Source organism: Geotrypetes seraphini, chromosome 2 (assembly GCF_902459505.1).
Source record: "Geotrypetes seraphini chromosome 2, aGeoSer1.1, whole genome shotgun sequence".
Taxonomy (NCBI): Eukaryota; Metazoa; Chordata; class Amphibia; order Gymnophiona; family Dermophiidae; genus Geotrypetes; species Geotrypetes seraphini.
In genome coordinates this window covers 42,195,425-42,210,924 of record NC_047085.1, presented here as the reverse complement: position 1 = coordinate 42,210,924, position 15,500 = coordinate 42,195,425, and the positions used below count along the sequence as shown (strand labels likewise).

At 41.1% G+C, this 15,500-nt stretch overlaps 1 protein-coding gene across 1 annotated transcript in view; it reads right to left on the bottom strand.

The window, feature by feature from the left end:
- Positions 1–15,500, bottom strand: part of FBXO32 (F-box protein 32) — a 38,440-nt gene that overhangs the window by 14,983 nt on the left and 7,957 nt on the right. Inside the window, exons 2-5 of the mRNA XM_033934793.1 lie at positions 10,968–11,080; positions 9,086–9,135; positions 6,430–6,522; positions 1,452–1,545 (exon numbers count right to left, since the gene is read on the bottom strand). Of these exons, the coding sequence (XP_033790684.1) occupies positions 1,452–1,545; positions 6,430–6,522; positions 9,086–9,135; positions 10,968–11,080 (350 nt within the window). The remainder of the gene's footprint in view (positions 1–1,451; positions 1,546–6,429; positions 6,523–9,085; positions 9,136–10,967; positions 11,081–15,500) is intronic.

Below are 15,500 nucleotides of genomic sequence, written 5' to 3'. Positions count from 1 at the left end.
TAGAGGCAAAATTTTCTGGCAGGGTCTGAGCTGTAGCCTTATTTTCTTGTCAGAGTCTGAGCCAAAAGGCAACTCACACCCAGCACCGATTTAAAAAAAAAAAAAAAAGCCCCCCCAATTCCCCCTCCCGCCATGCCGCCATCCCCTACCTTCTACTGAAGATTGGCAGCAGGCCTAAATCTTGAAAATAGCATATTTTCCCCTTCCTAGGTGCACCCTGGGATGCACAGGGAGGGGCCTAAAGCCCCAATTGGCTCAGGTACCTAAAGCCCCTCCCAGGAGATGTGGAATGTATCGGGGGATCCTGGGCTGGTGGGAGGGGGGGTCCTTTAGGAAGGAGGGAGTGGGCCTCTTTCCTGCCGATTTGGGGTGGGGGGATGGGGAGGGAAGTTACAGGGGTGTGGGAACTGTGCAACCTTTTTTTTTAATGGGCAGCTGTTGAGCTCGTACAATACAGGTGATCATTTAAAAACAAAACAAAATTTGGCAGCAGCGCCTGTTCAGTTTAGCTGGGGAATCCCTATCAGCTGAGCCAGAAGGACTCCATGAAGCTGCTGATTGGCAGCTTCAGGGAGTCCTGCTAGTTCAGCTGATCAGGGATTCCCCTGCCACGATCAGCTGAATCGGCAACAGCAGCCCAGCAAGCCTGACAGAAGGGATGGCAGTGGGGAGGACCTGTACCTAGTGACTGCTCTTCTAAGCAAACACCAGGCACAGTTCCTCCCCCTTTTACCAGGGCTGCGCCACAGGAACATGCATATAATTTGCATGCTATTTATGCTGAGCATCACTCGGCACAGAAAAAATATATCTCCCGCCATGGTAATTTTTACCATGGTATCAGTGCATTGCGCATCAGGGCCCTAGAGCCTAAATTTGATCATTACGATTGTAGTGTTCCAGAAGTTGTTGCAGTGAATAGACTACACCAGGGGTTCTCTCAACTCAGGACAAACTGGTCTTGTTTTCAGGATACTCATAATGAATGAATATATGCAAGATTAATCTGCATGCACTATTTTTCATTGAATGCAAAATCTCATATATAGGTTTTCAGGATATACACAATGACCGACTGGCTAGGATGGAATGTAAAACTGGGAAATAGAAATTGAAAGTTTGTTTCAGAAATGACTGGTGATATTTGACCTGGAAAACCCACAAAGGAGGAAATGGGGAGTCAAAAAGTGAGTTTACTAGAACTTTAATACAAAACTGTTTCCTGGATCTTTTAAAAAAGAAAAATTCTACAATACAGTCAAGAGTGTATTTAGCCTACAGGTTACTTGTGCAATTATGGCCCCGGTCTGGGATTTTGTTTACATTGTGGGATTTGTGGTCCTGCTTCCACTGTAAAGAAAATTTAAACAAAATCCCTTGTGATCAAGGACAGGGTAGGATAGGCTCAAAAAAAAAAAAAAAAAGGCAATATTGATGATTTGTTTTATTACCTTTCTGCACCACTTTTTCCAAAATGTTCATGTAGTTTTTCTGGGCTATGCCACTCAGGGAGGTCAGCTGTGACTTTGCAATCAGCTCCAGCAGCTGGGGATGGAAATAGAAGCCGTCAGTTCTGGCACCCAAATCCTATCACATGACTAGAAGCACACTGGATCCTCATCTGACAGACGCTAAGGCACAAAGAGGAACATTAAATAAGTGACAATAGGCACCTCTTAACACTCCCAGAAATATCCCTAGCAGTACACCAGTTTACACCTGCTCTTGCTATCCAGAGATTTTATAATATGTCATTTTCATTACAACACCTCAGCTCTGTATAAATTATATGCACTATAAGCAGTCCCAAAAATTTTAGGCTGCAAACTTGAGTCTTACTTAGACAGGATGCTTACTTTTCAAGCAAGCAAACAGTCCTGGCTGAGTAATTATATCAGTGGAGCCATGCTGTCCTATGGCGCTTTTAGAAAAGTAATCAAGACAATATTATTTGAGAAATTTATCTCTTAATCTGTGCTTTCATTTTTAAACATAATTTTATTCTATTAATTTTAAATTTTTAATGTCTCTAATACAATAGGTTGTATTCATTTTTTACTATTCTGTATTTCACTAATTGTCCAGTTTTTTCTCTCTTGTGGAAACCGCCTAGAATTCTTTTGATTAAGGCGGTATAGAAAAATAAAGTTATGTTGTGTTATGCTAATATAAAAAACAGCTATTTTTCTATATGCAACATATTTTAGACAGAAAATTTCCAAAAACTGCCCCATGACAAAGTTGATCAGTAGCTGAACTGGTTTCCCAATGAGTGACTGGAATTTATACAGCCTTGGTTAAGCATGTTTCTGCTAGCATGCCACCTATTGCAGGGATCCTATAATCAGATGCTTGCTTGTGCTGCTTAATGACCCACCAACATCGGACCAGTAGCTTGGAGCTCCAAAGTGGCCTGGAGTGATCGAGTGACTTTTGTTCACCTCCAACATCAGCTCTAGTGACAAGATGATCCGAACCTGATCTGTATAGCTTGTGTGGGCTTTTAATAGAAGGAGAGCACAAGGGAAACCAACTTGCCCGAGAGAGCAATCTGCTTTTGGTCATGACTCATTTAAGGAAGCTCATACAAATCATGTAAAAATCAAGAATTATTGCAATAACTCAATAAGGTTAGGATATTGATGGTGGGGCTACTTGATCCTCTACAAATCTGTCTTTTGCCCCCGTACACTCCAGAGGCTGCCCTCTAACTCTGCACTGACCTGTTCCTGGCCAGATCTAAGGGCTTTTACTCGATCCTCATCCGTCCGTAGCCTTTGATACTGTTAATCACTGCTTACTCCTAGATATGCTGTTCTTGCGTGGATTCTGCATATCTGTCCTCTCCTAGCTTTCCTCCTACCTCTCCTATTGCACCTTTAGTAGATGCATTAGCGAGTCCACCTCTGCTGCTATTCCGCTAACAGTTATTATACCCCAGGGTTCTGTCTTAGGACCCCTCTTTCCTTGGTGTCCTGATCTCATCCTATGGCTTCCAGTTTCACCTATATGCGGATGACTTCAACTCTACCTCTCTACACCCAAACTTTTACCTAGAGTCCAAGAAAAAGTCTCAGCCTGTTTGCCAACATTGCTGCCTGGAGGTCTTGCTGCCACCTGAAACTAAACATGCCCAAGATTAAGCTGCTCCTCTTTTCTTCAAAGCCCTCCACTCCTCTCCCTCTGTTCTCCATCTCTATAAATAACACTATTGGGTTTTGGGTTGTTGGTTTTTTTTTTTAAGTGTCCTATGGTATTCTAGAATGAAAGTCCATACAAGATAAGTCCTCAATAAAACCCCAAAATCCCCACACCTAACACCAGAAGGAACCCCATTCTCTAATACAGGGGTGCCCAACGCGTCGATCGCGATCGACCAGTAGCTCAGGAAGGCAACTCGAGTCGATCGCACTCGTGTTGCCGTCCTGATCTACGGGCCGATCAGCCTTCCTCTCCAGTGTTCTCCCTAGGGCCTTTTAGCTGGGCGGTCCGCCCAGCTGTCATCTGCCGCTGCTGAACATTAAAAAAAAAAAAACCAAAAAAACCGGCTTGGAGATTTCAGCCCCTAGCGAACTTATGCTCCGGGCTCTAACGTGTGCGTGCAGGCTTCTCTTCTCTTCCCTCCGAAACCGGAAGTTATGCCCGGGGAGGGGGGGGGGGGGAGAAGGGAAGCCTGCACGCACACGTTAGAGCCCGGAGCATAAGTTCGCTACGGGCTAAGGCGGGAGACATGTTAGTGAAGCATTTCCTCTTCTTGCTGCTGGGTCCTGCCTACTTTCTGTTTCCGCGAAGGCAGGACCCGGCAGCATTTCCCCCAACAGTTCCTCGCGATGCTGGTCGGCCGAAGCAGGGAGAGGTTGGGGCGGCGTCGGCTTTTGGGCGTGTTATTGGCGTCGGCTTTCGGGCCTGTTATTGGTGGCGGTTTGGGTCCTGGTCCCCGATGGCATTTTGGGTCCCCGATGGCAGTGGCAGTGTCTTGGGGGAGGGCAGGGAGAAAGAAAGAAAAAGGGCAGGCAGGGAGACAGAAGGAAAGAAGAGAAACAGAAAAAAAGGAAAGGGAGGCAGAGAGAAAGAAAGGGCAGGGAGAGAGGAAGGAAAAGTTGGGGGAGGGAATGAGGTGTGGAGGAGAGGAAGCATACAGGCTGAAAGAAGGGAAGAAAAACTGGATGCACAGTCAGAAGAAGAAAGTGCAACCAGAGACTCATGAAATCACCAGACAAGGTAGGAAAAATGATTTTATTTTAAATTTAGTGATCGAAATGTGTCTCAATTTATATCTGCTGTCTATATTTTACACTAAGGTCCCCTTTTACTAAACCGCAATAGAGTTTTTTAGCGCAGGGAGCCTATGAGCGTCGAGAGCAGCGCTGGGCATTCAGCGCAGCTCCCTGCGCTCTAAAAACTGCTATCGTGGTTTAGTAAAAAGGGAGGGGGGTATATTTTTGTCTATTTTTGTATGGTTGTTACTGAGGTGATAGTGCATAGAGTCATCTGCTTTGACCTCTTTGAAAAACCCTGGAATAGGAATGATAATTAACATTTTCTATGCGTACAGTGTGCGTTGTGTTTTTTTAAAATTTTATTGTTGGTAGATCATTTTGACTTGGTCATTTTAAAAGTAGCTCGCAAGCCCAAAAAGTGTGGGCACCCCTGCTCTAATACAATCCCCCCCCACACACACACATTTATCCATGTTTGCCACAAAGCCACATGATCATACCTGCAAACAAGTTAGCAATGGCAATATTACTGTTCAGTCTGCTTTGATTCAATCCAGGCAGATTGTCATTAGAGTAAAATACTGATAAAACTCATTTGAGTGGCAATTTGATATGTTTGCCTCAAGATGTACAGTATGTTTATAACTCAAGAACAGGCTGGCCCTCTAAGAGAAGCAAAAACCTTAAAATCTCAGATCCTTAAGGTCTTAATATTCTGTCTCAAATTTCCCCCATCATGTCTCACTAAACTGGAGTTATAAAAATGTAACAAAGATTACTGAGTGATTGCCTTCTCATGGTGTCTGCTCTATTTCAAGATAGTTAAAAAAAATTTTTTTGTGGCTAAAGCCCCTCCATTTCAAGATTTTATTTTTTCATTGTATTTAAGCTCTTACCATTTCCAAGTTTTCCTTTTTATTCCAGTAAGTCTATTTGTTTTGTCCCCTCCACTTTTTACATTTAAGTTTGTTTTATTTTAATAATATTCTGATAATTGTAAACCGTTTAGGTATGTTTTTGATAAACGGTACATCAAAGACTAAATAAATTTGGAAACTTGGAACACAAATACCGACAACAGTCTAACCAGGCTGAACTTTTAAAACAGCCGACTTTACTGTGGTATCAGACTATAAAAATCAGTTCTGACCTGGGGGAAAATATCAGCTTGTCACAAATTATTATTAGTCCAGCAATAATCGCCTTTTTCCCATGCGACTAGGGCAGTATTAAAGACTGGTATGTCAAGATGCTAACGGATTTTACGGACTTCAAGAGACCTGGAAAAACAGTCCGTTATATTCAGAGTTGCATTTTTTTTTAAAAAAACTTTATTTAGGTCAACTTTATGTTCAGTCAATGAACAACAGTCACTGCACAAGCATATCAGCAACATCAATAACAAAACTCAGCAAAACATTGGGACAGCACAAAATGATTGCAAAACCAGAACCCTAAAAGATGTTCTAAAGCATTATGTTGTACTGTACTGGAAAGAAAAAACTCTCATTTTCTTCTGGGCTGCATTTTGATATATCACCGGCACGCCACGCACCTTGTAGGCGGAGCCTGCATGTCCATTATAGCCAAACAAAACTACAAGCTAAAAGCAGCTCTGGGGACCAAAACTGTTTGTCCATTATATGCGAGTCCGCTATATGTGATGATTTTCTGCATGTGTATAAAGGTGCACTGCCGGAACCAGCGGACCTCGTCCGCTATAGACGAGGTTCCGTTATAATGAGATTATACTGTACGCCACTCTAAGCAAGAATACTATCTGCAGTAAATCAGTTTAAGGAAAGTGAACTTTTTCTAAAGCACTCCTTTGCCCAATTGACAGTATATATTTAACCCTCCCCCCCAAAAAAACTTTCAGAAACAAATAATGTTAGGTCAGCAAAAGGATTAGAAAAGTTAACTTATTGAACTTATTTACTACAGACAGTGTTTCTTTGCAGGCGGTACCTTTTCAAACTTCTGCTGTTGTGTTAGTGCTGTTTAATAGAGCAATTTCAAATCTTCATTTACCCCCTGTTATACTTGATTGAGAAGTGAAACCTAATTTGGTTCAGGGTCACCTGGAATTTGTGTAGCCTTCTTTTAAACGCAAGCAGCAGCGTGTTCCACCACAAACTAAACACACATGTGAAAGCAAAGCATTGTGGAAGGAATCCCAGATTGACGAGCAGAAGGTCTCGGTACTTACCCTCACCACATAGTTGAACTTCCTGGAATCTAGAATGGCACTTGAAAAATCTAGCCGGTTGAAAGCTTCCCCCAAAGTGCAATAGCCATGACGCTAGAAAGAAAATAAATAAATAAATAAACATGGCTAAGCAATATGCCCAAGGAATCAATTCAGAAGTTGTCACCGACATAGGAGAATGAAGCTGGACTTGAACACAATTCCTGTCACAGGCCTACACACCATGAAGGTGAGCATTTGGTAACGCAATTTAAAAAAAAAAAAACTGTTTAATTTGAATAGCATTATTTTACTACTAGGCCACTTACAAATAATAGACATTGAGCTTTAACAAATAATAAAAGCAAGCAATGTGAAGTCTTGAGATCAAGTGTTTTTCAGTAGGATTTAGCACAGCCCTTGTTAATGTATCTTTTTACAAATAAAATTAAAACCACTAAAATACTTTGTGCTTGAAATACACCTCATAAACTTCAGTTTCAGAATACACAAATATGCCATCACTGCACTTAAATACGAGTATATTATCTAAGACATGACTATCTTAGCTGATTAATTGTGTGCAACTTTCTCAAATCCAATCTTCACCATGCTTAAAAAGTGCTGTTTTGAAGCAGCCATAGCCTCACTTCTAGCCTCTTCAGTGGGGCTTCAGTTATAATCCTATTATACAGTATTACTGTAATATAAACAGATTTTTGGGCCCAAAAAATGGGTTTCGGTTTATATTTGAGTCCACAAGATAGCCGTGCTTTTATCCTCCCTTTCTAATGGCGGGCACTGCTTTCCTAAACTTCCCCCTCCCTCTGACAGGTGCTGCATTACTCTGCATTCCAACCCGCTGTCGCCACATTCTCCTTACCAGCTCTGGCGCTCGAGCTGACTTCAACACTTTTTGTCCTGGGCCAGTGTGGGACCTTGAGCATCTATGCATGCTCAAGGCCCTGCATGAGCTCAGCATACATTATCAGGCAACAGCTTCCTTCAGTGTCATGGCAGAAGGCTTTGATCACCAACTAAGCTTGTTTTTAAATACAGTGGTGCCTCACACAACGAACTTAATTCGTTCCAGGAGCAAGTTTGTTATGCGAAAAGTTCGTTATGTGAAACGCGTTTTCCCATAACAATACATGTTAAAAAAAATAATTCGTTCTGCAGCATAAAATATGCTAAGATGACATAAAAAAAGATAAATTTGTCAAAATGGTGAAAATGGTGGTCTTGCTGAGGCCAAACTCTTTGACGAGGTCACACTGTTTTACCCCACATTCACTCCTTCTAATTATTTCCCGTTTCATTTAAACAGAAATCACCTTCCTGCTTTTTTTAGAAGCCATGATATATAAAAAATATTGAGTTTATCTTAAAAGGACGACTGTATACAGTGAGAGAGGGCAGTTAAGCGCAGTGACTAACGACTGCCTGCAGTGCCTGCGCGGAAGGATGCAATACATCGGCAGCTCGGGCGACTTCGTTGTGTGAAACGAAGTTCGTTGTGTGAAACGAAGTTCGTTGTGTGAAGTTCGTTGTGTGAAACAAGACATGAAGTTCGTTGTGTGCGGCGTTCGTTATGCGAGGCACCACTGTAGATGCATTTTTTTCTTCTTTAAATTTCTTGAATATTTGCTGCCATAACATTTTCTAAACCCAAATTTGGATGAATTGAGTTTTGGGTGAAAAGAATGCGATTGCTAGGACACACTGAACCCTATTTTCATGGTACAGGAGAAAAAAAAAAAAAAAAATTTAAATTGAATCAGGTTGGGCAGACTGGATGGACCATTCGGGTCTTTATCTGCCGTCATCTACTATGTTACTATGTTACCAGTGGGTAAAACAGAATTCTGTAACTGCATTCAGGTCATCTATTAACTCTGCATATTTCTAGTGGGAACTGTGCTTTGCTACAATATTAGCCTCTCTCAAAAACCAGAGCAGATGTAGCCAAAAATCTACGGTTTGAAACTCAGAACTCTGCAGTATTGGGAGTGTATGGTGCAGTGGTTAGAGCTACAGCCTCAGCCCCCTGAAGTTGCGGGTTCAAATCCCACACTGCTCCTTATGACCCTGGGCAAGTCATCTAATCCCCCCATTGCCCCAAGTACATTAGATAGTGTGAGCCCAACAGGACAGATAGGGAAAATGCTTGAGTACCTGAATGTAAACCACTTGGGAAATAAGTGGTATATACATACAATAAATAAAATATTAAAGATAGATTTAAACGCAATATGGAGATGAAATTGCTGTGAATGTGTTGGGAGTATGAAAAAGGTGGATGTTTCTGGTATTTTTTGCACCACTTATGGGAATACGTGGAGTCTTTGAAAATTTGGGTGATCCTGGTGAGTCTACAATCACGGTTTATATTGAAGTCAACCTTTTTGGTGGAAAAAGGGCCATCTCTATTTATATTTGAGTATATATGGTAAATAGTCCTCATAAACAGCACCATGCCTGGAAGAACTCCAGCAGGATAACCCCTTTAAAAAGCCAACAGCCCACCCATGTTTTCATAAGACATTTTCAGGGTATAATTGGGTGGCGTACCTAGCATATGTGACACCTGGGGTCCATCATTTGTAACCCCCTCATTGTATCTACAGAATTATACCAACTATTTAAATAAAAAGAAAAAAAAACCACAAACACTTACTTCTTTTGTGCTTCCTTTATGCACATAGATCCATTTTTCTTGGGGCAAATCTGTGGAAAAAGAATTGTGTTTTTATTTAAGTCAATTAAAAAAAAATTCTAGGTAAATTTGCTAGATATAGCTAGTCATCAAGGTCTTAAGAGGTGGTGTAATTTTCTCTACCACATCTGGAAACTGAATTGCAAGTCCTCACAAGTCAGTTAAAATATCAACAGCTAGATAGGCTTCCCTCCCACCTGTATCTAGTGAACACACTACAGGACATTAGAAGTCAGGTCTTGGCTGTAAAAAGCATTTTGGGAAGTTTACCCCTGCTGTGTTCTGTGGTAATTGGAGGATTCTACTAGAGTTGGACATCAACCAGGGATGCAGTTGCTACTAACCTTAAAACAGAATATAGCCGAGGTAAAATAAATTACCATTAGTTCTAATGCAAGTAGACCTTATAGAATGTATCCAATAGTACTGAAAATCAAATGCCTCCTTCCAAGTGACTGTGCAAGCATTAAGGTGCCTCAGCCCTCATCTGGATGAAGCCACATACCAGATGATTAGGTAAGCAGCAACCTGCCCCTGCAGTCTCTGGTCTCTAGACTGTGTGTTGGACCACCAATTGCCTTAAGATGGGGGAATGCCTGAATTTTCTTTAGTTCCCCCTCCTCCATAAAACAATGAAGGGCACTAGACCCACCATGGCCTCCATACAGCTGGTTTTAGTTGACTGACTAGACCACTGGTCTTCATTAATTTTTAATCTGGGACCACTTTGGATTCTAATGAACTGAAGGAGAGCGGCTAAATATCTTCTCGGGGGGAGTGGGGGGGGGGGCACAACATTGACACAGTGGTCAGCAATGACATCCATCCCTACAGCCCACCTTCAGATTTTATTGGGGAGGATTCAAGGTTTTGACCATTTCCAAATGCACTCTCGTCTATTGAAAAATGCCTTGTCGTTCAAGCAGTGTTCTCCTTCCCCCTCTACGTTCCTATTTATGTCCCAAGCCTGTTTAGAGAAGAACAGAAAGGAAATGAGTTCTCTGGAGGCCCACCATTGGCCCATTGGCCTTGCATTGAAGAGCACTGAACTAGACCAGCCTGCCTTGAAGTGCTGAATATTCAATATACCAGCTTATATGGTGCCATGAATTTTATGAGTTCAAACACTTGACTCAAAAAAAAAAAAAATTAAGTCTTTCAGTGTTTAAACTTAAAGTATAGCTAGAAAGAATAGCCCTAAAGAGCATTTTTTTTTTTAAGGTCCTTTTCAGTTAAGCAGTTAGAAACTGCTCTTGTTTAGTTGCCTTTCAGTTCAACAATGGTGCTTGATTAAAGGAAAGGTTAAAAGGGCAGGATCAGTGCAGGGCAACCCATACAGGAAGTATAACCGACATCACTTTCACTTTAGAACAGCTAACAAAAAGGTAACCCTGACCTCAAATGCTTCTTGTCCTGAAAGAGGTGTCCAGTGAGAATCTGCTAATGGGAAAAAAAAAACTCCACTGCAATCTCTTACCTGCTGGTATTCAAACTTGGGAAAAGTGCCATGACCAACAGGAAATGAGACTGATTTCATAAGGAGGAAAACAAACCCAATAGAGCAAAAAGCTCTAATTGTCAATCTAACTCAGAAATAAAGCGACTTCAGCATAAATGGATAATAAAGCTGTTTGTGGATGTTGAAACAATCAGAGTTTATCCCAGTGTAAGACCGTATATTTTCTTATGCTAGGCATATACAAGAACCTGCTGAATAAGAACTGAGGGACCCCCCCCAATCAGGACCCAATACATGCCTACACAGTATGGAAAGGCAGCTCAGTTCTCTTCTGCGACTAGCAAAAAGGCTTTTGGTGCACTTGCTCCGATATGGAATCCTTACACTGAATCTTTGCTTTGTTGTTCAGCAGGTCCTTCTTCCGCTTCTTAGCAGCAATATTGTAGTTTGTGTTATATAAGAGATTCTCTTTGTTGTATTCTTCCTTCTTGCAGTAACTGAGGAGAGAGATGTAAATGTTAATTTCTGGAAAAGGCAGGGAGGATTGGGTAAACACGAGATAATACTAGAACATCAGCAATTCAATGCTTTTCATTTCTGGAAGCAACATCACCGAGGCAAGTACTGAAAGCACGTATTAAGCTGTACAAAGGGACCTCACATCACTAAACTTAAGAATCTCAGCTACTTACATAATAAGTCATGCTCATCTCGGTCCCCTGTGGATATATTGACACGAAATCAGTGGTCAATAAGACTAAAATTATAAAAGATCTGCTCAATGAATTACAACCCAGCTTTCTATTTCTAAGCAGAACATGAACACCAATGCAAGTCAACCCCAGATTACAATTAGAATACAAAATCACTCACCTATTGAGAGCTGGTCACAGGGGTGAAGACCTGGCAATAATGCACAAATCATCCTTTCACATCAAAATTGTGGAATCTAAATCTTACCTCACTAGAACTACTAATGGTAGAAATAACAGCCACTCTTTCCAATGTCCCATCTGCTGCATACTTCTACATCCCTCCTGGAAAGTGGCTAGAAGCTGAACCACAATACATTAGGACTCCACTCTCATCATAGGAGAACTAGACTCCACCTCAAACTGAAATTCCTTAACCTCTTAAATGAGCTAGGCCTCAAACCCTTGTTCCAACAACCCACACACGAAAAGGTCCATCAGTTAGATCAACTTGCCTCCTCAACTTAAGCAAAAGCTACCTAGAATTTAAAATTAATTCCTTATCTAAAGTACCTTAGTTGGACCACCTTCTCCTAAAATTCACCATAGTCTGGAAAGATATCAATGACCCCCTGAATAGTCTATTATAGAAAGTAACCCCTGAATCAGACTGGAATGAAATAGATAACTCGTTACCCCTCCCCATCCCTGACCAATACTTTCTGGACCATTGGAAAACTATCAATGAACAAATCCTAAACAAGCTAGCCCCACTCAAATGCAGCAAAAGAATCCAAAAATCAGAGCAATACTTCTACTCGGCACTCATGTCCCTAGAGTTTGCCGACAAGCTGAGCATTACTGGCGTAAACACCCGTACTCGGAAAACAAGATTAAGGGCTCCTTTTACAAAGGTGCGTTAGGGGCCTTAATGCGCGGAATAGCGCATGCTAGCCGCTACCGCCTCCTCTTGAGCAGGCGGTAGTTTTTCAGCTAGCACGCGCTAAGCCGGTGCATGCGCTAAAAACGCTAGCGCACCTTTGTAAAAGGAGCCCTAAGTGGCGTCAGAAAATCCTAGAATATAAATCACTGATACAATCAACTCAGAAGATATCTTAAATTAAAAATCAACAAACTTCTCAATATTAGATAACCTAACCAACATGAATGAGATCACAAATGGTGACACCCCCCTCTATTCCAACAGCCCCGGAACTAGTCAACCATTTTAAAACAAAAATGCCAATCCACACGAGACCAACTACCCCCCCACTGATCCAGCTAAACCTACAGACATCTTGGAAGGACTCTGAAGAGATTACATTCAAATACACAAAACGGCTTCTCCTAAAATACTCCAACGCACACTGCAGCCTTGACACCTGCCCACCTTACCTGATCAAAGCAACTACCCCAAAAAACACAGGAAAATAACCCAATGGCTCAACTATCACCTAAAAACTGGCCTTTTCCTCCAAATCAAGAGGAATCATCTCAACACCCATCCCCAGGAACCCAAAACTAAGCCCCTCTGATGTAACCAATTATCGACCTGTAGCTTCCAGCCCCCTATTATCATAATGGAGGAATATGAAAGAACTCACCAGGACAGGATGGGAAGAGTTCCCATGGGGACAGGGAAAAATTTGTCCCCGTGTCATTCTCTAATTCAGAGCACTGTCACGATAAGCAACCTAATGGCTATATCAGTAGGCTGAAAGTCATGGAATCCACAGTTCAAAGTCTGCCCAAGGCAGAGGGTTGCAAGTCAATAGTCGGCCCACAATGGTCAGAATTTTCAGACTTAGAAATCAATGTCTTTCCTGGAAGAAAGATGGATGAGGGAAGATGCTAGAAATACCTATTGTTTTTTGGTTTGTTTTTTTTTTGGGGGGGGGGTTGTTTTGTTTTAAACACATAATGGACTGAATTTTATAAACGGCACTGAAAAGAAAAGAAAAAAAATCAGCACAAACAAACCATGCTAAGCATTATTCTATAAGTGGTAGTGAAAGTTAGGCGCCTTTTATACAATAGCACTTGGTGCCAGGAACCTCTTAACTTTAGGTTTTACCATTTACACCAACTAAACCCTGGTGTAAATTCTTACACCTAAATTAGGCCCAGATCTAATCTAATCTTCAGTTTATATACCAGGTCATCTCCCAACGGAGCTCAACTCGGTTCACATGTAATTAAGACTAGCATACATAAGAACGAGGATAAAAAAAAAAAAAGCTGGATTATCGTCAATTCTTTGATACTATAGTTAAGCCATTTAAATTTTGTGTAAACAGCAGAGTTTTCAAGGCTTTACGAAATTGTTGTGGCTGGCCTATCAGTCCAATGGCGTCAGGAAGTCCATTCCACATCTCTACCAGCTTGAAGGCAAAAGATTGACTAAGCTTTCCTATAGATCTAATACCCTTAAAAGAAGGGAATGATAGTTTATATCTCTGTGTATTCCTCAAATGGCAAGATCTGAAGGGGTTCCAATATAAGGGAACTTAAAGGATTAAATATTCCATAGAGAAGCTTAAAGAATGCATGCACATTTAAATTGAATCCTCAAGCAGACTGGAAACCAGTGAAGCTTTCTCAAAGGAGAAACATGATAGTACTTTTGCTTCCCAAATATAATCTTTGCTGCCGTATTTTGTATCAGCTGAAGTTGTTTTAGACTGCCCTGCTTAATGCCTAAATAGACTGAATTACAATAGTCTAGCTGGGCAAGCACTGTAAATTCAGATCCTTCTTATTCTATAACAGTGTATATAAATTAATGATCTACTTATCAGGGTGTGGCCACACCCCCTTTTTAGAACCAAGCAAATACAGGCATAAAACTTAATGGACGCCAATTAACACCGATTTATAAAGCTCAATTATCAGAACTAATGTAGCTAAATTCAATGAAATTACGCATGCCATTTTAGCACCATTTAAACAACTCGGGAGATAATGCATGCAAATTAATTCTATGTAAAATTTAACTTGCTACACAAGTTTATTTTTCTAAGACACATTATTGGGCAAACATTTTTAAGGGCTTTTAAATTATTGCAGGCGCTGCTGCACAAAACCTAAAATGAAAACCTTAAAACAAGTGCACTCATTTTGCAATTATAGCGTGCCTAAAAAATGCACTTGTATAGTGCACCCGTGCGTATAGTGCTTGGTTTGTATAATGCATATTATATGCTCAAAAATATGGTAAACATCTCCATGGCATAAGATCACAGGAGGTAGGAAGCTCTGGAATGGAGGAGGGAACAGGATGAAGGGGAAAGGGACAGACTCAGGAGTAACCAGAGAAAATACTTTAATATCCTATTAAATATTGCCATGCTTTTTGACTACTATCATGTTCCCTTATGTATTGTCTTATTGTGTCATGACCTACAATGTACCGTCATGCTCTATATTACTATACCATATTCTACTTTATTATATATGTAAACTTGTAATGCGTTGTGAGCTCTTCTGGGAGGATGAGATAAATCCAAAGAATGAAAAACTGGGGTGATGCGTAGAACAGTGTCTTTTATCACCTCTATTGTGACTATCTGAATTCAAGAAAGCATTTCTCTCCCATATTTATAGATTAACATGGGCAGTTACTAGTAGCCAAATTCTGCTTTATCACCCTTCACATGGACAAACTCATTTATCTAACCCATCTTTTACATGCCCTGCAATCTAATCTCCATCCCTCATATCAATCTGGATATCTTCTGGGGCATGGCCTTCTTGCACCTCGGTCCCCATCTTTGGAATTCCCTCCCCTCTTCACATTTGTCTTGAACCCTCTTCCAAATGTAAGAGTTAAATCTGCAAAGAAGCCTCTTACCTTTTCTTCACTGGCCCAATGTTCCCCCAACCCCCTAAACTTCACTAATTTAGTGATATAAACCTCTTTCTCTGGCATCCACAGCTATAGATCAAGAGATTAATAAAATTCTCTCTTTAAGCTCCATAGTTAGACTATATGGCCTATCCAGTCTGAAGATCCATCATTTTGCTTCTGTGATATATAGTACGAGTGTAGCAATTGTTCTATAGCTTAGTCACTCAGAAGAGCTCAGACCCATCTATAGCTGACAGAAGGCATGCGTTGATCATACATCCAGAAAATTAGAAAATTACATGCATGAATGGTCCAGTCATCTCATCTGGAGTGCATGGTGGTTACCTGCTGACAGGCTATACAACAGTGGTTCCTAAC